At 38.2% G+C, this 22,450-nt stretch overlaps 1 protein-coding gene across 3 annotated transcripts in view; it reads left to right on the top strand.

The window, feature by feature from the left end:
• Lrmda (leucine rich melanocyte differentiation associated) overlaps positions 1–22,450 on the top strand; it is a 996,798-nt gene that overhangs the window by 796,328 nt on the left and 178,020 nt on the right. For all 3 annotated transcript variants that reach the window (XM_063238708.1, XM_063238709.1, XM_063238710.1), the window contains one exon: positions 2,370–2,454. In XM_063238708.1, coding sequence (XP_063094778.1) covers positions 2,370–2,454 — 85 coding nt within the window. The remainder of the gene's footprint in view (positions 1–2,369; positions 2,455–22,450) is intronic.

The raw sequence follows: 22,450 nt of genomic DNA on the forward strand, positions 1-22,450 counted from the left end.
AAATCCATATCAAAAAGGATTTGGAATCTTGATTTGTAGTTGTTTTCCTAAACCTTGAGCCACAAAAGTCCCAGCAAAAGGCACCGTTTGCAAAGTTCCCCTTTCTCTAGTTCTTTCCCGTGACTTGAGTTTATAAATGAGTGGTAAACAGAAAAGTAATTTAGTTCCTGGGCTTGGAACAAGGGCTGCAAGACAACTCAGGCCACACCAGTTTGTTTTGCCTACACTTGGAAACAAATCTAGTCCTTTTAGTCTTGGTTGCAGAACTATAATGTTTCGTACGATCAGAGGTACTTGGGAAAAGGTAGTGTTTCTTCTAGAAGTTTTAGGGAAAAGCTGTCATTAAATTGTCCATGGCCCAAATGGACATTAAAGTGCCAAGGAACACCACAGTATAGCATTCTGGATTTTAGGTTTGCTTTTAAAGGATAAGATAGAGCAAAAATATTAGAGAAAAGCTATGGCGTTGTATGGAGAAATCATGGTAGGTCTTTGAAATGACCCATGTGTCCTGCATCAAGCACTGAGAAAGTGTTATATTGATTGTGTTTCCCTCATCATGCAGAGATCATAGAAGATCTCCGGCACCAAACAGAGAGATAGTGGTGACTATTGTTCTTAAATTTTAATCCAAGTTGTGACTCCTCCGTATTTTTGCAGCTCCCTAAAAATCTAATGATAAATATAACGAGTCTTATCTATTTTTTAAAAACACTTTTCTTGGTGACGAGCTTTTATCTTTCTGGAGCCCAAACTCTTGGATCAAATTTTAAATATCATATATTTGTCTTAAATTTGCCTTTGAGCTGCAGTGAAGAAATGCTCCCTTAAAAGTCTGTTTCTACCTAGGGACAGAGCTTTTGGGTTTACTCCACTCAGAACTCTTTCTATAAGTCTCCACTGAAAGTTGCTTAATCAAACATCTCAAATGTCAGAAATTAAGTTTAAAGGATTTTTCTAGCTAGTAGGTCTAATCTCCTACTTAGTTTTGATTCCCATAATGTAGGTAATCTCTTTGGAGAAAAGGCCTGCTTCTAGCAGGGCAAATATATCCCATAGAACGCATTTCCTATTCCGGAAAGAAAAATGTAGCATTAATGAAATTTACTTTTTCATGGAGCCTGGAAAGGTTGTAAGCTTAGGATTTTGATCCTCACAGATGTTCTTTTTGGATATTAAAAAAAAAAGTTGCATTTGATTTAGAAATCTCGGTTGAGTATTACAGTGGTGATATTTGTGCTATAAGCACCCATGCTTTGAATGTGGCATATTGGTGACTGGCACTGTGTTACCCCCAATCCCATAGTGCAGTACTTTCTTCCTGCTTTAGCCCACAAGAACATATTGTTCAAGAGAGAGCGTTAACATCCTGGGCCATACTACATACAGTTCTGTAGTGAAAGAAATGTTTGTGTACAGTAAAGCAGTATCATTCTTTTCTCTTAAGGCCTTGGAGTGACAATGTTTTGCTGATGGACACTGTACAAGTTGAGCATCCTTAATCTGAAAATCCCGAATCCAACATATTACAAAATCCCAAACGTGAAGTGCCAACGTGATGCCACAAGTGGAAAGTTCATGTGATGTGTTACAGTCCAAATGCAGGCATACTAAAAATATTGCATAAAGTTCCTTCAGGCTTGTGGACCAGGTATAGAGGGAACATGAATGCATTTCATATTCAGGCTTGAGCACCATCTCAATGTTCCTCATTATGTATATATGGATATTTCATAATCCAAAAAATAACAAAGCCAAAACACCCTGGTTCTAAGCCTTTGTAAAAATCCAAGTTTCAGATGGATTTCTCAGTGCTCCTGTTAACTTAGCCAGAAGTTCAGTTGCACAACTGGTGACAATTTATGTCCTTCCCTTTGGCAATTTCATGCTGCAGAGTCTTGCAGCTCTGACTTCCCTCTGACTCCATGCCACTGTGCCCCTATAAGCCCTGTTTTTCCTCATCCACCCTGGGGCAGGGCTTAGCCTCTCCATTCGTTTCCATAGAAATCTGCTCGCAGACAGCATTTGCTTTGTGGGAATTACTGGGAGAGGGCCTGGGATAGAAACTTTGAAGTCTATTCCATTTCCTCTGTTTCCTTTACTTTTCCTCCTTCAGGTCCTTTCAGGTCATCACAAAAGCAGACCATCTCCATGTCTCAGAACCATTTGCTTGTGCTGAGGCCCCTCAAAGCTCTGTGCCCTCCCCTGTGCTTACCAGAAATCTGTTCCCTCAAAGACACCTCTGGCTTCCTAGGAAATCTCTGTAGATAATATTTTCTCCAGACTCAGATCTCAAGGAGACATTTTTGGTAAACAAAGGTGTTTAGCGTTTGGTGTTGCTTCTGCTGACATTTGCTTTTATCATGCAGCCTTCCAATGTGGACATTGCTGACTCTCAGGAGCACCAGTACACACCCCTGCCTTCTGCTTCCAGAGAACTCACCAGTCACCGAGGTGAGAATTCAGTTTTTATCGCTCTTACTGGCTGTGGGAGGGACCCTTGGCCATGCACGCAGAGCTCTGGGCTCCTTACTTGCTGCTTGAGCACTTTAGAAGGAACACAGTGCTTTTTAAGTTCTTGATGAGAAAACCACACCTGTCAAATCCACTGATGTTAACCAGAATGTATTAGCAATCTAATGAGAGGCCTATAAACCTAGTGCATAATATAATTCATGATTTTTTTTTGTTACAAAAAGAGGGATAGTATACTTAAAAATTACTAAGGAGAGCATTCCCTCCAGGAATAATAATGGAAAGAAATTGGGAAACTCACTAATATTTGTAAAATTATGATTGTTTGGGAACATAATAGCTGAAATATATAATTTCAAAGTAAATGAACTCTGTGTTACAGCTCAGTCAAATTTCAGTTTGGTTGGCAACATTCGAGAGAATTCATGTGTAGTTTTTGCTGAATTCTCTGATCCTCAACACATTAATTTGGTTTACCCAGTTCTTCCAAACCCTGAATTCCCCTTGCCGTTTCTCCAGTCTTCAGTTTCAAAGGCAGGCAGAGTACTGACAAAGAGTATCATTTGAAAATGCCTTATTCCTAGCTTCTTGTTCCAGCAAGGTCTATGCAACTGCCCGAGTTGGAACTGTCGAGGGTAAGAGCAAGTCATGTGGTCTAATTTGTTTACCCTGTTTTATCCTGGTTATATTTGGAACTATATGACTCTTCCAGGGTTAAGTAAGAACAGCCTTAGATTGAGGGCATCACAGATTTTAAATACATTATTTCCTTCGGAAGAAAATTCCCTTTGCCCACAAGGGGACGCTGAATAAGGACAGCCACAGTGTTGTCATCCCAGCTACCCTGCATGCCTGGGTCAGAGCAAAGGCTGAAAAGGTGTTCAGAACGTGTGGAACTGGACCTCAGAGATGACTTGCAGGCTTCGTGGAGTGGGACATAAAGATGAGAGATTAGTCATGGAGATTCCAGGAGTCTATAATTGAACTTATGATGACTGTTTGATATTGGGGCATCAATGGAAATTTTCTACATTTAAACATTCTTAAGTGTAATTAGAATTTACTTGCGATTTTGTGAAAATCAGTTTTCCTCAGAGTCAAATGGAAGAAGTAACTGCCAGTATGCTTTGTTGAGAGAGGGCATCAATAGTTCTCCATCACCGAATGCCCTTGGGAGGGTCTTGTGCATGTCCCTTTATAGACTGCTTTGTGGGGGTTCCCCCAACAGTAATGCGTTAATTCTCAAATTAGCATCAGATCCTTGTGAGTTTCTTTATTGACTTCTTATATTTGGGTAAAAGTAATTTTCCTTCATAGTCTATTAAGTATCTTGCTTGGGAACCGAAAGCTCAGAAATCTCAAGTCTACTTTATAAGAGTTTTATCAGGCCGTGAAGCTGAGATTTTACAATGAGAGGATGTGATCAAATGAATGAAAGTCAATAGGAATAGGATATATATTACCTACCATTTTATCAGAAATTTTGCCCCTTGAAAGGGCAAAATATGAAATACAATATGAAAAAAAATACCTAAGATAAAGTACAAATTGGTGCTCTTGGAGGATGTCATAGCCTAACATAAATGGGAAAAATGCAAGAATGTCACTTAAAGGGAGCCAATGACAGACACATCACTTGTACTGAAATATGTCTCTGCACCTGTTTGACTCATTGATTGCTTAGTCAGCATGAAAGATTTAGATGCTGAAAAAAAATAAGTCTATACCATGAAACAGTGTTTTCTGGACCAGTGATTGTGAGCAGGCAATTAAAGAGCCAAAGAAGTTCATTAAGTTGGCATTACAGCTAGATTCATCTATGAAAGGAAGAGACTCATCTATGAAAGGAAAACTTTTCATCTTGGCACGAATCATACACTAACAAACAGGAAAGCCATTTTTCTGATACCCAGAATGAGAGCACCTAGCTCCATGTTGCTTTTTATATTTAAGGAAATTATTCCTAATTTACGATTATATAAATTCACTAAACTGCATGGATGCCATTTGTTAATATCTTCATGGAAATAGCTTGCAAACATTTCTGCAGAAAGGAACCAAAGGTCCCTCATGGTGTGAAGTCAAGTGACATCAATTCTCTCATGTCCAACCCTCCATGAAAGCTGAAAGTTGATATATAAAGTCCTAACTGGGACTTCTATTTGAAAATAATTTTTGATTTACCTAGTTCCCAATCTCTTTTCCTTCCGCACCAACAACTACAAAAACTGGTGGGCAGTAGTTCACGTGCAAATTGCTATTTTTCTATCCCATCACATTTTTCCTTGTCCTTTTATGTAACTTCCAATGTCGAGTGTGATAGACCCAAGATTCGTGTCCTGAGGAATATAGATTCAAATGCAAAGGAAGACTGGACTTAGAATAATGATCAGGAAACAAAGAGCTCAGCTTTTCATTTGTACTTTCAGGTATTCCATTCAATACACACGTGCTTGTGCATAGAATTTCCAGCTTCCTGAAGGAAACTTACCCAGATCTGCGCTGTATTGGTTTTGCCCTTTTTGTTTGTCTGTTTGTTTGTTTTGTTTTTACTGGGAATCAAACTCATGACCTTATGCTTCCAGGTAGGCACTGTGCCCCAGAGCTGCATCTCCTGGTTTTTGCTCTTTTTGAGAGTACTTACATTTGTTTCTACCTCCTCAATTCAATTGTTCATTTTCTGCTTTGTGTGATAGAGATCAGGTTTATATATCTTACAGTCTTCATAAATAAAAGCGCATGAGAGCTGGTTTTAAGTCTAGTTACTCTTTCCCATCACTCCCTCCTGCTCATACTACAGGTATCAACTTAAATATCACAGCTCCAAAGAGAATGTCTCTGATCCACCTTACACGTTCATATTAGGTTAGTCGGCTGTATTCCTGTCTTCTGAGACATGCTATAAATTTTTAAGCAGAATGGGGAGGATTGTATTTATTTGTTCACAATCATATTCATGGTGCCTGGCAGGGCCTCCTAGTTATCTGAAGCTCAATGTATGTTTACTACGGTTTAGATAATTGCCTCACGAAGCCTATATGTTGGAGGAGTAGTTCCCAGCTCATAGGACTGTTGCAAGATTGTGGACATTTAAAAGGTAGACCAGTGAGAGGACTTAAGGTTATTGGGGTCATGCACTTGGAACAGATATGAGGATGCAGCCTGTCCTCTTCCTTTCCAGGCCATGAATTGAATGTTTCTCCCATACACTCTTCAGCCATGATGTACTGCCTTGCTCAAGCCGCAAAGTAGTGGGCTGATGTACAATGGACTGAAACCTTCAAAAGTGTGAGCCAAAATGAATGTCTTCTCTTTCTAAGTTGTCTATCTCAAGTGACTATTATAATAACAGAAATCTAAGTAGCATGATATTCATTCCAAAAAAAAACAAGAAGTCATAAAAACCCAGGAAGGAGTTAGTATCTTTAAATTCCCCTGTGGTTATTTGATTGTACATGAAGAAGGATTCCCCTCTTTCTTTAGAGGTGAGCACAGTAAATGGAAGGGCTGGACTCCGAATCTCAATTTCAACTCTGTTACCTCTAAAAACTCAACCCATGAAGGACAGAGCTTTGTCTGTTGATTCACTGCCAAAGAGCATTCAGCCACAAAGCATAACCTCTAAGTTGATAATTAATTTTACACTTTGTAAACTTTGTATTTTGATAGTAAGGAACAGAATAAGATGAATTGGAGCAAGTGATGGAATTATTTTTCTAGAACAGGTAGATACTCTCAGAGAGAGGACTGGATTCTTAGAAAGAGATCAGTTGCAGTGTAGCCATAGATTTAGAAACGTCCACCTAAAAGCTCTCTGACAGATACCTAGGAATATCTTTGGAGTATGAGGGATGTGATACTCTATTGGGAATTTTTGCTGTTTCCTAATGGCAATCTATGCACTGTGTCCTCAGTGAGTATCATGTATTGAAGAGTGGTGACATATTTGCTGCAGAAGTGTTTTTTTTTAATATATTATGTGGACAGGACACACCTTACTATGCCAGAACTTGTCACTGTATCTGGTAATTATTTTAAGTAGAATTCACAGTTTTATAGACCATCTTTAGGGGAAACCATTTCTATGCTGTGTTACATGTATTCTCAAGACTTGTTAAATAATGGAGAAGGCAAATATTATTCTTCCTACTGAACAGAGGGATACAACAAGAATTGCTGGTGCTGATCGGAGCAGCTCTATGACAAAAGCAAGGAAAAACTACTGTGTTCTATGCCCTTAATTTCAGGATAACTCTTGACAGTCATCTTGCAAAAGGACATATGAATTAAGTGCAGGTAGGGACAGTGGTGACAATGTGCTGGAGGGAAGAGGAAAAAGAAGCATGGTAAAAGGATGTTCAGCATCAGAGGTTACTATCCAGAGCTCAGGCTATAGTTGCTATAAGGTACAATATTCTCACCAATACAGATAATGATACTCAAGAGCTTGTTAGAAAGTTTCATCATATCTGAGTGACACTGTGAGAACATCTTCCTGTTCTTCTCAATCTGAAGTCCTAGACTTGTGACTCTCAAATAGTTCCCACATTGCAGCTATACTTATATTGTCCTTGCCCTCCTTCTACCCAGATTTCCAAATCATATTTCAGTGCCTCTTTTTGGAGGGCTCTATAACCTAGATTGATGCTCTAGAGAGAACTCTGGGAAATGTAGTTTCCCAGAGAAGACCATAGAGAAGGATGGTGTAAACATGGTAACAGAGAAGCTGGCACTTCTACCATAATCCTATCTCACCAACAGCTGGCATACTAAGGAGCCCATTCCAATGTTTCCTGCATATACATTTTAAAAAATGAATTGCAAGCCAAGCGAATATCCCTGAATTGTTTATTTTTCCTCCAGTGCTTACACACTGGATGTGCCACACTTAAAGATGTGCCACACTTAGCTTTCCATATTAAGCATTGGGCTTTAAGTACACAAAAGAAAGAAAGCAGGAGATGAAGAGGAAATCTGCCGTGCAAAATTTTCTACCTTGCTTAGAGGTGACAGCCATCCTGCTTTCCTGTTGTTGGCAATCTTGCCGTTACGTTATGGACACAATTTTGGGGCATTCATCTTCTCTGCCAACTAGGGGCTTCATCTATCTGTGTTTGAAATTGATTGCTGGGACTGTCACAGAGTAATTTACATGGCAACTTATCATAATTAGTTATCATTTGCAGTTTCCTTAATGTGAGTTGCATTTTATGCTTAGCAATTGATTTTTCTACGTATCTCCATGAAGCAGGTCAATGAGTGCCATCCAAAAAATAAACAAATAAATGAATGAATGAGCAAATGAATAAATAAATAAAGACAGAAAAACTGTGGCTGTTTTTAAATTTTTATTTAAAAATATTTTTTTAGTCTGAGATATCATAAAATACATTTTCACTGAAGCTATAAATGCAGAATATTTTCCTCCAACTGATTAAGTCAGCCAAAGTACAATGAGTAAGGGAAAAATTAAATGGATATTGTGAAAAAGTAGTCTGCAACCAAAGAGGGTTTGGAAGGTGGGGCAGTGTTGACCAGGAAAACTCCAGTCCGCAAGCAGAGTACCACACTTTCAGGGAGGCTCAAGAGAAGCCTGCTTGATGCCAAACCTCTTCGGCACAACTTATTTGAGACTTAGAGGATGTAGAGATAACCTATCTCTTCCAGACAATGTTTTTGTATTTTAAATATTTCTATCATCTTTTCATATCACCTCACAGAGAGTGTAAAAGCTGAGTAGATTTGATCATTGTAAACAAAATCTATACAGACAAACAGCAAAGCATCAAAGAAAATACAAGCATTTATTTGGTCTATTTTAATGGCTCAGTCCCTGGGAGCTTTTGAACTGACTGCTTGTTAGATCACTCTGATCATATGAAAAATGTGGACTATACTGTTCGGTAGTTCTAGTGTCTTTGGCAGGTAAATCTCACCTAAGATCGGATTCTATGACTAAACTATCCTGCTTATACATTACCTCTTTGTCCTGGAATATTTAGATAGTCAAGGGAGCTAATAATCGAGTGATTTCTAAAAACAAACAAACAAAAACTAGCACTGTTTCCTGGCAGGTATCTTATCCTAGGTTCAGTCATCAGTACCAAAAATATTTTAAGAAATTAAAAATTGACCCCAATTCATAAAAACACAATGGGTCCAAGTTTCCTCCATGGAGAGTGTTCTGGAAACTGGATAAACCACCACCAACAAAAACAGAAAGAGAAGGAGAGAAAACTCCTTGCCACAAAGACATGTTTCGGAGGAGTGGGGGCGGGCAGGAGAAGCTGTCAGAAATAAGAGCACGGCCTTGGCTTGTCTTTCAGAATCCCTGCCACACTTTGCCCTGGGTTTGCAGGGGGAAGAGTATGTTGGTTTCTTGTGCAGAACTATTATTAGCATTTTCTAATTATGTAAAATGATTTCCTCTGATGACATTTTCAACAGAACCTATTACTTTAGTTTCTTTCCATCATAATGCTTTTATGGGCTTATAATCTTGGTGGAATTCTCAGATGCTGAGAGATGCTCAAGTTTCCTTTATTTAAGCGAGGTGACTAGTGATTTGACAGTCGTGGTTGACAGGTTTATTTTATCTGTGTGGCAGTGGGAGTCTATTTTCAGTGAGTGCGCTCTGTTCCCAAGTAAAAGGACTTTACTAAGTGCTGAATAAATTGTACTTTCCTTTGATTCTAGACCTTGCTGAAATGGTTTAAAAACTCTAGCCTGGGTCATCAAATTCATCTCACTGCTACTTTACAGGGTCAATAGCTTCACTCTGCACGAAGCCAGGCCAGGCTGATTGGAATGGAAGGTAGTGTAGATTAAAACTTCTGCATGTATCTAGATAGATGTGCATGTGTGCGCCCGCTGTCTGGGAGGGCAGCAGTGATGGAAGATCAAGCCAAGTGGAATCTGAAGACGGATGAATCTGTTAGACTATTACCAAGACTGGCATGGACTCGAGCCAGGAAATTTAAACAGCCTCTTTTAAGCATTTGAAATCCATAGGGGTCCATTTCCTATCCTTTTTCTCCAAGGATAACTTTTCATTTGCAGTCTTCAAAATTATTTTATTCCTGTTCTTTGGTCAGAATTGTGGTATACACAGGAGCACAGAGGGGCTGCAAACCTGGTTTTCCTGCCCTCAAAACAAAACAAGGAGTGACAAATGGACTCCACTCCCCTTACCCCCTGCACGAAGCTTAGCTTCTGTAAAATGAGAGGTCAGAAAGATACCCTTTCTCCTAATACAGAGCCCAAGGAAGAATGATGGTTAAAAACATGCTTCCTCTACCTTTAAAAAAAAATGGAACCCTAGAATTTACAGGGTGGAAAATTTTAAATGTACTTTTGATAACATGAGCTGATTCTTATTCCTTTAATTGCAGGAAAAAACAGGGGTTTGGTCAAATATGACTCGTGAAATTGTAAAGATTCCTGCAAGCGCAGCCATTTTGGCTTCTTCTAGCAGGTCTCTGTTTAGTGCCTGCTGTGTACAATATATTTTAGGAATTGTGGAGAATTCAGAAATAGGGAATATTAACTCCATTTTCTAGGAATGTATAATTCAAATGAGGAATGATGTAATGCTAATCTAATAAGATATTGTCTATGGTTAAGGGTTGTACTATTTAGCGGAAGATGTAAGTGCGTGCAACCAATGTTTAGAAACGTTGGGAATGAGTGAAGATCAAGCATGGCTGTTTGGATGATGTTGGTCTTGAAGAACACATTGGGCAAGGGAGATGGGAGGCAAAAGAAGGGCATTCCCAAAAAAGGGAAATAGGAAAGAAAGAAACACAGGGGTAACAGCAGATAAAACTAATGCCAGGAAGGCCCCAGATTTGAGAAGATAATAAATGAAATTCCACATGTAGAGCAGTTCAGTATTTTGGCAGGTAGTTCCCATATTTTGGAAATCCAGAGGGATTAATATCTGACTTAAAATGGTACTACAGACTTATTGATCCCAAATAATATGCAAGGAAGATTTAGGAAAAAAAAAAAAAAGGAATCTGGACTCCAAGAGCCATTTAGGGTAGTGTGTTGAAGGGAATTTGTTCCAGTTCTAGAAGCTTTAGATTTCTTGACACCAGACTTTTGTATCTAGAGACTTCAGTGCCCCCACAGAGTGAGTTTCTAACAAAGATAACTTAGGAAGCCACTTGATAACAGATGGGGCAGACTGCTGGGACCAGGATATAGCCAGGAGACCAGGAGGGGGCTCATGTGATGGGAACCTCATGGCCACTCTGGAATTGTTGTCTGGGGATGCCAATGGTTTTGCTCACCCAGGCTCAGGCACTGGAGAAAATGGACAGACAGTGTTTTTTCATACTACAAATCTCCAGAGAACTTCTGATGTTGGTTTTTGAAACCCATAGGTAGAGCCCAGAATCCATTAGGACTAAGTTAACATAATCCAGTTTTCAGAGATCAAGGTCTGAAGTGGCTGTCTGGCTGGGGGGTTCAGAGAACAAGAGAAGGAATCTGAGAAATATTCTCCAGCAAACACAATGGACTGAAAGACTGATTGTGTCTTGGGATAGAGAGAAACAGAGAAGCAGAAATCCCTTAGGAAGCCGGCCTGGTGTGTGGGAAGCTGTGTCTCTGCTGGGGCCCCCTCTTGCGGGCCCTCTCGTTGTAAACTTCTGCCTGTCATTCATGCATGAACCATAATCTGCTCTATTAAATGGAAGGCTGGTGCAGTCAATGTAGTGGAGCTTGTGGCAACAAGAACAAACAAACAACAAGCAGCCACAAAAATGTGCTCTCATTCTGGTCTTTGGCTTAACGATGAGCTATAGTTTTTTTAAAACTAACAAGCGCTCAGTGTGTTTTATTGCTGACACTCAGGCTTTTGGAAAAAAACCTATTGGAAGCCAGGACTCTTGGTAGAGATTGTTCTGCTGAGAGTTGTGCCCAGTAGTAACTTCCCAGCCTCAGTTCTTCCCACTCATTTTGTTTCTCTCTCCCGTCTAGAAAACTTTACCCTTCTGCCCTGGGTTTTTCCTCATGTAGTGATTTTACAACCTTTTTTTGGAACAAATAAACAAACATCTGGAATCATGTGGTACATTTAATTAAAAACTTTGCATTTGGCCAGAAATGGTAAAATCATGAAAAATGGCCTGTCGGTGAGCTCAAGAAGGCCAAAGGATGACGTAGTTGGCTGCAAACGGATTGAAATTGAGAGAGGTGAACACCTGCTCCGAGCAGCCTGGGTCCGCCAGCTCGCCTCCTCCCAGCCATTAATATTTACTACCCTGTTTTTTTTTTTTTTTATCCATTCTAATGAAATTTTTTGGTTGGGGGCTGGTCAAGGGAGAGGGCCATTACTTTTCCAATAACTTTGGATTTGTTGGGATGTGTGCACTTTATGCAGGGTGTGGTATTGGGATTTTGGGGGCTTTTCATTTCCCTTACTCAGAATTCCATATGCTTCAGGTCACTGCAGGGGCCTCTTTCTGCTTCTTCCATCAGCCAGGCACCCATGGTTTTCCTGAGCACCACTCACACACACAGGCCAGTACCAAGGGATGTCTGAGATACAGGAGAAGCTGGAGGCTCTGCCTTCAGGAATCCTACAGTCTAACCAACCACCAAAGAATGTAAAGAGGGATTGTCAGAGACAAGATTACAACAAATTAATGTATAATGTATAACCTGGCTTCATTTGTGATTCTAGAACTGAAGATACTTCATTCCATGAAAGCGTTCCAGTGAGCTGAGCAGAAAAGTTTCGTTGTATAGACAGAAAAGCTGAAGAAAGCAAAAGAGAGAGAGAGAGAGAGAGAGAGAGAGAGAGAGAGAGACAGAGAGAGACAGAAAGAGAGAGAGAGAGAGAGAGAGAGAGAGAGAGAGAGAGAGAGAGAGAGAGAACCCTGATCATTTGAAAGTTACCTTTCTTCTGAAGAGGAGATGGTACAATGGAAAGATAGCTGATTGGTTAATATCAGACTTTTTTGTAAGGATTAAAGTAGATGGAATTTTATTATGATGTCAATTGAAACTAACTTGTTTGGGAATTTGGCTCTAACCTCTCTCCTTATTTCTGGCAAGGCTGAGTAACAACTTGGTTGCATTTGGTGGAGTCTTAGGAGTGACAACGTGTTGATTTTTAGTCTGGCCTGTTGGGCCTTTGTACAGGAATTTAGTTCAAAACAATGGCCTCCTGAAAGGTTTATTTAACAGCAAAGATTAGTAACCTTAGAAAGATTGGGAGGTAGCCTTGTTTGAAGGTGAGTCCTTAGTTGAAAGCACCTTTCTGTGGGTCATTTCAGAGTATGAAAGAGAATCTAGGGAAACATTAAAGGGAGTCCTTGCTAATTTCAGGTCATAATCTAGTTGGGACTAGGGGACGGATATTCTTAAAGGAAGAATTCAATATGATTATTCTATGCTTCTGATTAACCTTTCCTTTGCAAGACAAGTCAAAGGTGAAATAGTTTTGTTTGCACATTAAGAAATGGATTCTGAGCAATTTGGCTTTGCACAGTGTAGGTCTCTGACGCGTCAACCATTTGAGGATTTATACACAGGATGAGGTCATTCTAAGGACAGAATGGGTTGATTTTTCTCGTGGCACAGAATACAAGGGAAGGTGGTCAGGGGTCAAAGGTGCAGTGGGGGTATGGAAAAGGATGAGTATGCTGAACTCAGGTGTGGGTCATCAGGGGATCCTGGGAAATCACCGTTCCCCAAAGCTTTTGCTGAAGGGTTTGCTCATGGCCTTGAGGTAGCCTGCAGGAAGTGAAACGAAGTTTATGCATCTTTAATCCTTACTGAATTTGATCTTATGTCAAGGCCACTTTAACATTTTCATGAAATGAAACCAGCGGTTCACCTTGACCCCCGTGGACTTCTGCAAGAACAGAAAGATGTAAGATTATGCTGGAACAACGCCTCAGTGTTGCCAGAGTCCTCTTCCTGGGCTCTTTATTATTCTTGTGCGTCTGTTTCCTTAAATACTCTCCGCAGAAGCATTAGCATGAAAATAAAAGAGTACAGCGACTTGGAATTTTCCATTTGTAGCTTCCTTAGTCTACAGGGTCAGAGTTCCCTCCTCAGGGATGCTAATGCAAACTCTGTGTGCTGTTCCAGGGCAAATGTTTCTCAACTAAATGACAAAGGGGGTGGGAGCCAGGAAAATAATGCAACACTAATTCCCAAACACAGACTGCCCAGAGGAGGTCCCCATTTAAATTGCTGCTCCCCTATCTCTCTTCCCACCCTCCCCTAAAGGGGAAAAAAAATATTAGGACAGACATCTGTGGGATAGCAATAAAACAGTCTTCTCCCTTGTGGATTAGCTCTTTATTCATTTATTTATCTTGCTATAGCTCATCAGTTTCTCCCAAATCAAAAGGATCACATGCAGTCCCTTTTTGTTTTTGATTAACGAAAAACCATACAACCATCCTCCTCCACAAATTTTCTTTTCTCAAGAGAGAGCTCTCCTTCTTGTGTCTGTTTTCTCCCTTTCTTCATCTGCTCCCTTGGAATATCTGTGAAATTTTTACTTCATACAGTGTTGACATCAAATAATCAAAGTCCTCTTTGGGATCGGCGATGTAGAACAGCAAAACCTGGCATTTCTGGCTAAGGCCAGAGGGCTAGAGAACTAAGCCCACAGTATGCTGAGCCTACTCTGCAGCCGCCCTTTTTTCCTTCCAAATCCGTAGGAATTTATTATTTCATTTAGGAGCTATCTACTGAGCAGCACTCTTGTGTTGAAGTCATGATCATAACATAAGGGTTAGAGCAATACATACAGCAGTGCTGGGGCTCAAATGGTACCCTGAAGTTTGATGCTTTGACATGCTTTGATTCTTTGACCTGAAGAATGTGAAAGGCCTCAGAGAGAAAGTATGCCCTGCAGACTGAGAGCAGGCCAGTGAATAGATTGACAGGGGCCACAAGAATAAAAGAAAGGTATGTTTTGGAATCCTTTAATTGGTTCTCCCTCATGCAAATAAGGCATGGTTGTCCTATCAAAACTCACTTGCCTGGCATCAGATTTAAACTGTCCTATCAGAAGACTCACTTGGCTTTCACCAGATATAAATGAAGAACTGAAAGTCATACTCTTCTTATTGGTCTCAAATACAGATACTGCAGCCATCTTGGATCCCGTGTTCTATGCATATGACTAAGTCTCATGACTTTGACAGATTCTGCTTGGTAGTTTGACCAGTTTTGTACCAGCCCAAATGTACTACCTCGAAGCCCTTTCCCTAAAGCCAGCCATGACGCATAAAAATATTATGTTTCCCTTCCCCTTCCCTTCCTCATAAAAACAAAAAGAAATACTCTCACCTAACTGTCCCCTAGATTACAAGATCCTCATTTTAGAGGGAGATCTTTCCCCATATCCATGAGGAAAGAAAGCTGCCCAGACAGGCCAAGAAATATTCAAACATATTTTTTTGTCTCCCCAAACCAAGTCACCCCCTTTTTGTCTAGGCACATTTCCACAGGGATGTTTATTGTTTATCAGATCTATGCAAGAAAGTGGGACTATTCCTTGGTTTTCTTTCTGAAGGCTTTCAGGTTACATTTAACTTTGGTTAAATAAATTTGTTCTGTTTCTCTCCTGTTCACATGTCTTTTAAAAGAGTATAGGCAACTATGCCCCTTATGTTGAACAAAGACAAATACTATACCTTTCTACCTCAATAGCAATCATTTCTGCCTTCAAAGAGATTATCTTCTAATGAGAGAGGCTCAGTAACAAAGGTTAAAACAAAAGCATCCTAAAGTGTGTTATAGATAAACACTGAGAATCAAATGGAAGCAGCAAGGAATGAGAGAGTGTGTGTTGGTGATTTGAGACTAGGCAGCCAGAAGTCACCCCTGGGAAGGTGATGCGGCCATACTGACTTGAATGGAAATATCCGGCAGACCAGTGATCCTGGCAGAGGAAGGAACATTCCTGATACCTGTAAAAAGTACAACCATGAGGTGAGAGTGACTGGGGGGCTGGGGTGGGTAGCGTGGGAAAAAGTGGTAGATAAAGTCAGAACAATACCGAAGCCAGACCACACAGGCCATTGTTAAATGCTAAACTCAGGCATATTAAATTTTAAACAGTTTATTCTTTGAGGAGATAGTGATTCATATATCATGCAGTACTAGACCACAAGTGATTCAGAGCTCCTCCACTGATTGGTGACAAGGAGAAACTTTATTATGGTGTGAGGAAGCAAAACAAATTATTTGATTGGTTGAAGTAGAAAGTTCCTAAGTAGAGGTCAATCGTGGTCTCTGATTGGCTGAGCTTAAATTTCATTTCATTGTTTACATTGAATTGAGTTTTACTTTGCTTATGTAGAAACCCAGGGTACTGGAGCCATCATGCCAAGTGGCCTCCTAACATCATTTTAGCATCATTATTCTGACCAAGACAAAGAAGCCATTTCAAGGTATTAGCAGAAATGATAGAAAAAACATGACTTTTCTCTCTAGTAAGAAAACAGATGACAATCCCCAAAGGAATAAAGAGAGTGTTGATGGTGAACCAAAGGCAGGTATGCTTATGTGCTTACGTCACCCGTTACAAAAATTTTTGGATTGGTGTATTAGGCAAAATCCAGTTCTCTATGTTAGACAAAGGAAACAGAAATAAATCAACTCAGAAAAGTTAAAATGAAAGAATGGATGAGTGCAAAGACGAAGAAAGCACGAGTGATAATCTGCATATCACAAGGCAGAATTGACGCAGAAGAACATTGAAAGAGACAAAGTACTTTATAATGCTGAAGGGTGAAATTCATATTAGTTTTTACAGTTATGAATATTCTTGTTACAAACTAAAGTGCCAATTTTCATGAAGGCGAAATCCTAGGATCTAAAAAGGGAAATAGAACAGCCTTACAAGATTCTGCTTTATCTGCCTAATATCCTGGTAAAGAATAGTGTGGAAAAAAATGAGCATACAGAAGGCCTAAATAGCAAAACTGTTCAGATACACTAACCATACAGGATATATTTCTATCCAAATATGTATAAAGTCATGGTTATGTTAGTTACATTGGTTGTGTAACAAATTACTCCCAAATATAATGTTATGACACAACAGTTTATTATGTTCACGGGTTCTATAGATCAAGAGTTCCAGAGAGGACATCCAGAGGGATGGCTTTGCTGTTATGTCTGGGCACTCAGTGAGGAGTTGGAGTCTGAGAGCTGGAATCGCTTGCAGACTCATGTGCTTATGTATGTGATACGTGATGAAGCCTGCAGATCAGAGACCACATTTCCCTTCTTCATCTGGACTTTTCCATGTGGCTTTACTGGTAGGCTGCTTTGAGCTTCCTGTCTGCATGGTGGCAGAGGGTTCTGGGGAGAATCCCAACCCAAAAGAAGAGCCAGGCAGAAATCATGACTTGCATCTCAGAAGTCATGTTACATCATTTTTTTTTAATTTTAAGATCTATTATTTACTTTGAGTGACTTAGGACACTAAATTACTTTCCCTTATTTGATATTAGCATGTTTGCAGTACGTGGTGATTGCATTTGTCATGGGGAGTTGGTACACATAGATAACACATTTTCTTTTTTGTTCCTTTCCACTTCTTTCTGTTCTTTCCATCTCTTGGTCTCCCTCTCATTTGCAAAAGTTCTATTTCCTTTTCCCCCCAATTTTTAAAATCCTCTTTCCCTCTGTTTTCTTCCCTTCATCTTTCTCCTCTTCCCATTTGAAAAATATATTTCTACTTTTTATTATCTACCTTTCATTTTGTTCTTTATTTATATTTTGGGTTTCTTATATAAAAGAAAGCATGCAATACTTAAGCCTGTGTGTATTAATTCACTTAGTGAATTAAATTTAATTCACTTAGTGTTATGGTCTCAGGGTACATCCATTTTCCTCCAAATGCCTTAGTTTCATCCTTCTTTATGACAAAGAAGTACTTCAGTATGTATAAATACATTTTCTTTATCCATTCATCTGTTGATGGACATATAGGTGATTTCCAAGATTTAGTTATTATAAATTATAAATTTTAGCTATTATAAATTTTGATCTAAACATGGATATACATATATCCCTGTAACATGATGACTTTAACTCTTTAGGGAAGATATCTAGATATCTAGATATCTAGAATGGGAATAGCTGGGTCAAGTGGAATTTCCAGTGTTAGCTTTTCTTGAGGACTCTGTATACTGATTTCCAAAGGGGCTGTATTAGTTTGCATTGCCAACAACAAAGAGGATTCTTTTTTCCCTGGAGGCTTCTCAGCATTTATTATTTGATTTCATGATGATAGCCATTCTTTCTGGAGTAAGATGAAATTTCGCCATTGTTTTAATTCCTTTAATTGCTCACCAAGATACAAACAAAGTTCTTCTCAGGTTCAAGGGAAGGGAAAATAGACTCTACCCATCGATTAGAAGTGTAAAGATTGAGGAAGAGAATGGTAGGGGGCACAGAAATTGTGGCTCTGTTCCATTTTGTTAAATATGATTTTCTACAATTCGGTCACAGACAAAATTTGAACACCTTTTAGTAAATAGAGGCAGTATAAAAATTCTCATGTCAAAATGCAATAAAACCAGAAATAATAAAATCAGATTACAAAATGTTATTTCATCCAGAATTTTCTAGTGCTCTTCAATCTAGATTCAAAGATTACATAAAAGCCTAAACTTTGAAACAGCTCAAAACCTACCAGAGCTTATTGATGGACCAAAGGCCATAATTAGAGGAAAACAGGTTTGGATATTTATATTAACCTTTAAAAGAAAAAGGTGGGGTGGGGCTGGAGATTTAGCTCAGTGCCATAAACATCTGCCTGGCAAGTGCAAGGTTGTGAGTTCAGTCCCCAGCACACACACACAAACACACACACACACACACACACACACACACACACACACACAAAACAAAAAGCAAAAAAACCAAGCCTAAGAAAAAAATATGCAAAAACCAATCAAGAACTAGACTTTGTTACATGGGGGAATTTAGTATATAATAAAGGGATATCTACATTAAGCATCTGACTCAAAAACCAATTATATGAGCCAAAGGGAAATGGAAGGGATTTTTTTTTTTTGTCTTTTTTCGTTTTTATCGGTACCAGGGATCGAACTCACAACTGCCTGCTTGTAAGGCAGGCGCTTATGCCGCTGAGCTAAATCCTCAGCCCCTAATGGAAGGGATTTTTAATGCTAAAATGATTGGGCAGAAAACAAAAATGTCTAGAAAATACTAAAGTGAAATTTTAATGAAACTAAGTCAGTATCTTAAAAAATAAAAAGCAAATGTGCAAAATTTTAAAAAGCTACAGAAACAAGAGAAAATGAAAGGAATTATAAGAACTAATTCTGCTCATTCCTGTGCAAATGTCTATCTAAATCAAAATAACATTCTGGAGAAACATTTCCCAAAACTGGCTCCAGAACAGATAGAAAATGGAAAGAGAGTAATTTCTACAGACAAAATAAAATTCATGAAGATTCATCACTTACCCTATAAGAGCAGCGCATCTGAGTAGTTTTACAGGAAAAGTTTACCAAACATAAGGAAGAGCAGATGATTCAGTAGGATTCTATTAAATGTTGAGCAAGTGGGTCTCTGATGGACGTGTGTTTGTGATGGTTTCCTTTGGTTCTCTGTGCAGTTTTTTGCTGATTTTTGTAGCATAAATACTCATGCCATGGCTGATTGCAAGCTGTGTGGCATCACTTAGTAAGGAGTTGAGGTTCACGTTGGCTCTTCTGAGTTACTGCCCACTGGCTTCTATGCACCTGAAGATCACCTCAATGCTATATAGACTGTTCCCTAAGTGTGGACAAAGAAGTGCTTCCAAATTCTTCTTGTGGTATCCATAAAACCTTTATTGAAAAACTGACAGGCATTGCAAAGAACCATTTATGTCTCAATTATAAATATGGGTGGGAAAATCCTAAATAAAATAATTATGAACAGAGCCCTATAGCATACACAGTAGGGTAAAACATCATGACCAAGGGACATTTATTCCATGTATGTAAAGAAATGTCAGTTATGGAATATCTATATTTTTATTTTAGTAAAACTAAGAATGAAAACTATAATAATTGCTGAAAAGGTTTTAGCCAAAAATTTATTAATTATTCTTGATTTTAAAAAAAATAGAAGTACTGTTCTTTACTATGTTAAGACACAGTCATCCCAGTTGAAAAGCCACCATCAATCTTAAAGAAATTCCTATGAGATGAGGATCAAATAAGACATCTGTGTTCATCACTTCTGGGAATACTAGCCAATACAATTAGACAAAATCACAGACTTGAAAATGAAAGGTATGTGGTAAAACTATTACATTTACTATGGTATTAACCAGTGAGTTCTGTTGGGAAGTCAAGAGAGCCAATGAAAAACTTTAAAGAATTGAGTAAGAAAGTGAAGTGTAGGTTATTAGTATACATAAAACACAAGGTTTTGTATATTAAAACAAAAGCCAATTGGAAAGTATTTTAGATGAAATATAGCTTTAGACCTACAATTTATTCCAGGATACATTTCAAAGGAATTACAATTTTTAAGGGAAGAGAAAAGAAACCATAAAAGTGATAAAAGAAAACATATTGGAACATAGAAGGCCTGATACAAAAACCAAAAATTGACAAACTTCACTTTAGTAAAAATATTGTTTATTTAAAAACAAAAATTTGCAGAGAAAAATAAAAGTAAATTTAAATAAAGTTGAAAAACAATGAACTTAAAAATATATAGAAACTTTAGGACAGACAATGGCATAGTGTATGTACATACATATATATATGCATATTTCTAAGATCTAAAAAGTTTCTAGAAATTGATAAATCAGCAACCCAATATAAAATACATCAGAAATTTTACTCCTAGAAATACTTGCATGTATTAAAAATTATATATACATGTAGTAGCTAAACCTTGAAAATGGATTCATATCTATCAATGAGAAATAGTTAAATTCTGGTATGTTCAATCTCTGGAATAGTCTACATCTCTATAAAAGAACAAGACATATCTCTAAATACATGTTTGAGGATTTGCAGAATAATTGTCAAGAGAATAAATCAATGAATTGGTATTTTATTTTAATATATAAAATTGGCTTTTGTTTTAATATAACATTGGCTTTTTAAAATATATAAAACCTGGTATTTTCTGTATACTAACCTACACTTCACTTTCTTATTCAATTCTTTATTGAAAGCTTTCCATTGGCTCTCTTGACTTCCCAACAGAACTCATTGGCTAATACCATAGTAAATGTAATAGTTTTACCATAGACATTGTATTATAGAACGTGTATAACATTGTGATACACGGAGGGTAAAAGATAAGAATCCACATTTATAGGAATACTCAGACAGAGACATGGTAATAATGATTTCCTGTGCATGAGGGAAGAAGGCAAAGAAGACTCAGGTGAAAGGAAAATTGTTCATTGTACACTATAATTTTAAATTTTGGACTGCATTATAGAAATCTAATTGAACTTCAAAGACTAATATAAAATTTAATGGCCTATAACCTAACAATTACACATGTCAAAAGGAAAATGTGTAGAATATGTTCATTGCAGCATTTTTTAGCAGTCAAAACTATACAAACATATATGCCTATCAGGGGAGAAATGAGAAAAGTATCATAAATTTGTAATGTTGAATATCATGTAGCAGTTTTACCAAAAACAAGTTAAAGTAAATAAGATAGCAACACAGAAAGATCTTCAAAACATATATTTGAACAAAACCCAGTTCGAGTACAAAAGACTGTACCCTGTGTTAGAATTTATGCATTTAAGAATACAGCATTACACATCTACATTTGTGCACTTAAAGCACAAAGTTGCAAATGCACATGTACACATGTGTGCTTGCACCTCAGTAAGTGTACAGAAATAGTTTGGGAAGGAGAGTTGTAGAGCCCCTAACCATAGTTACAGTCCTATGGAAAATTAGATTAGAATGGGAAAGAGAATAAGAGAATAAAAAGAATGTCAGGCTTTTCACCATTTACATTTTACAGCAATATTTCACATTATAGTAATAATAATAATAATGTCCAAAGGGTATGATTTATAACTATTTTGGGGACTTTTCAGCTATGATTCCCCAAGGCCACATGATTGAGAAATTCTCCCTGGGAAAACATGCCTTTTCTTTTTTAAACTCAAATGTTCCAGGGTTGACAATCTGCAGGAAACTTTCTGTACTGTGTCACTGTTGAGGGCATTCACATAAATCAAATATTCTTGTGACTAAAGAGCTACAGAGAAAAAGAATAGCAGTCCATGCATCTATGGCTTGGCTTATGGGTTTGCTGAGCACAGGAGGAAGCATCAGCATTAATACACTGCTCCTTATTGAACGGTTCTTTAGGGCCAGGTACTGTGCTGATATTTTACATGTGTTTGTGATCTTATTCAATCCTGGAAACATCCCCATTTTATGTATCAGGAAATTGAAGCTTAGGAAGCTATTATGTAGTTCACCCAAGGTCCCAGTGCTAATAAGTGTCCTCTGTGGGAGTCAAAGCCTTGTCTCTGATCCCGAAACTTATCCTCTTTCTTCTATTCTATATGTGCACCTCTGTCCCCAATCAAATACGTCTAGCACTGTAACTATACTGCATGTATTTTAATGTTTCTTATTCTAGAAAGTACTTTTGACCTTTCTTTAGTATTTCAGAGATAATTGAGCATCAATTATGGAGCAACAGTGAAACATGGGAAGGAAAGGTATGGGAGATGTTCAGCTGAAAGAAAACACAGTAACATGGCATTGTCAGAACTGAATGCTTTTATTACAGATAAATGAGGGTGTGACAAAATGGTGTGAGTTTTGTACAGCCCTTTAGTCAACTGCTTTTCAGATATTCTGAAGGTCTTATCCTTGTATACTCACCCCAAATGATCTGCATCTACATAATACCTGCATCTACATTAATCAGCATCTACATAATACCTTAGATCTATTTGTAGCCCTAA

This window comes from Cavia porcellus, unplaced genomic scaffold, assembly GCF_034190915.1.
Source record: "Cavia porcellus strain 051 isolate PalLab524CR breed Dunkin Hartley unplaced genomic scaffold, mCavPor4.1 scaffold_28, whole genome shotgun sequence".
Lineage (NCBI taxonomy): Eukaryota > Metazoa > Chordata > Mammalia > Rodentia > Caviidae > Cavia > Cavia porcellus.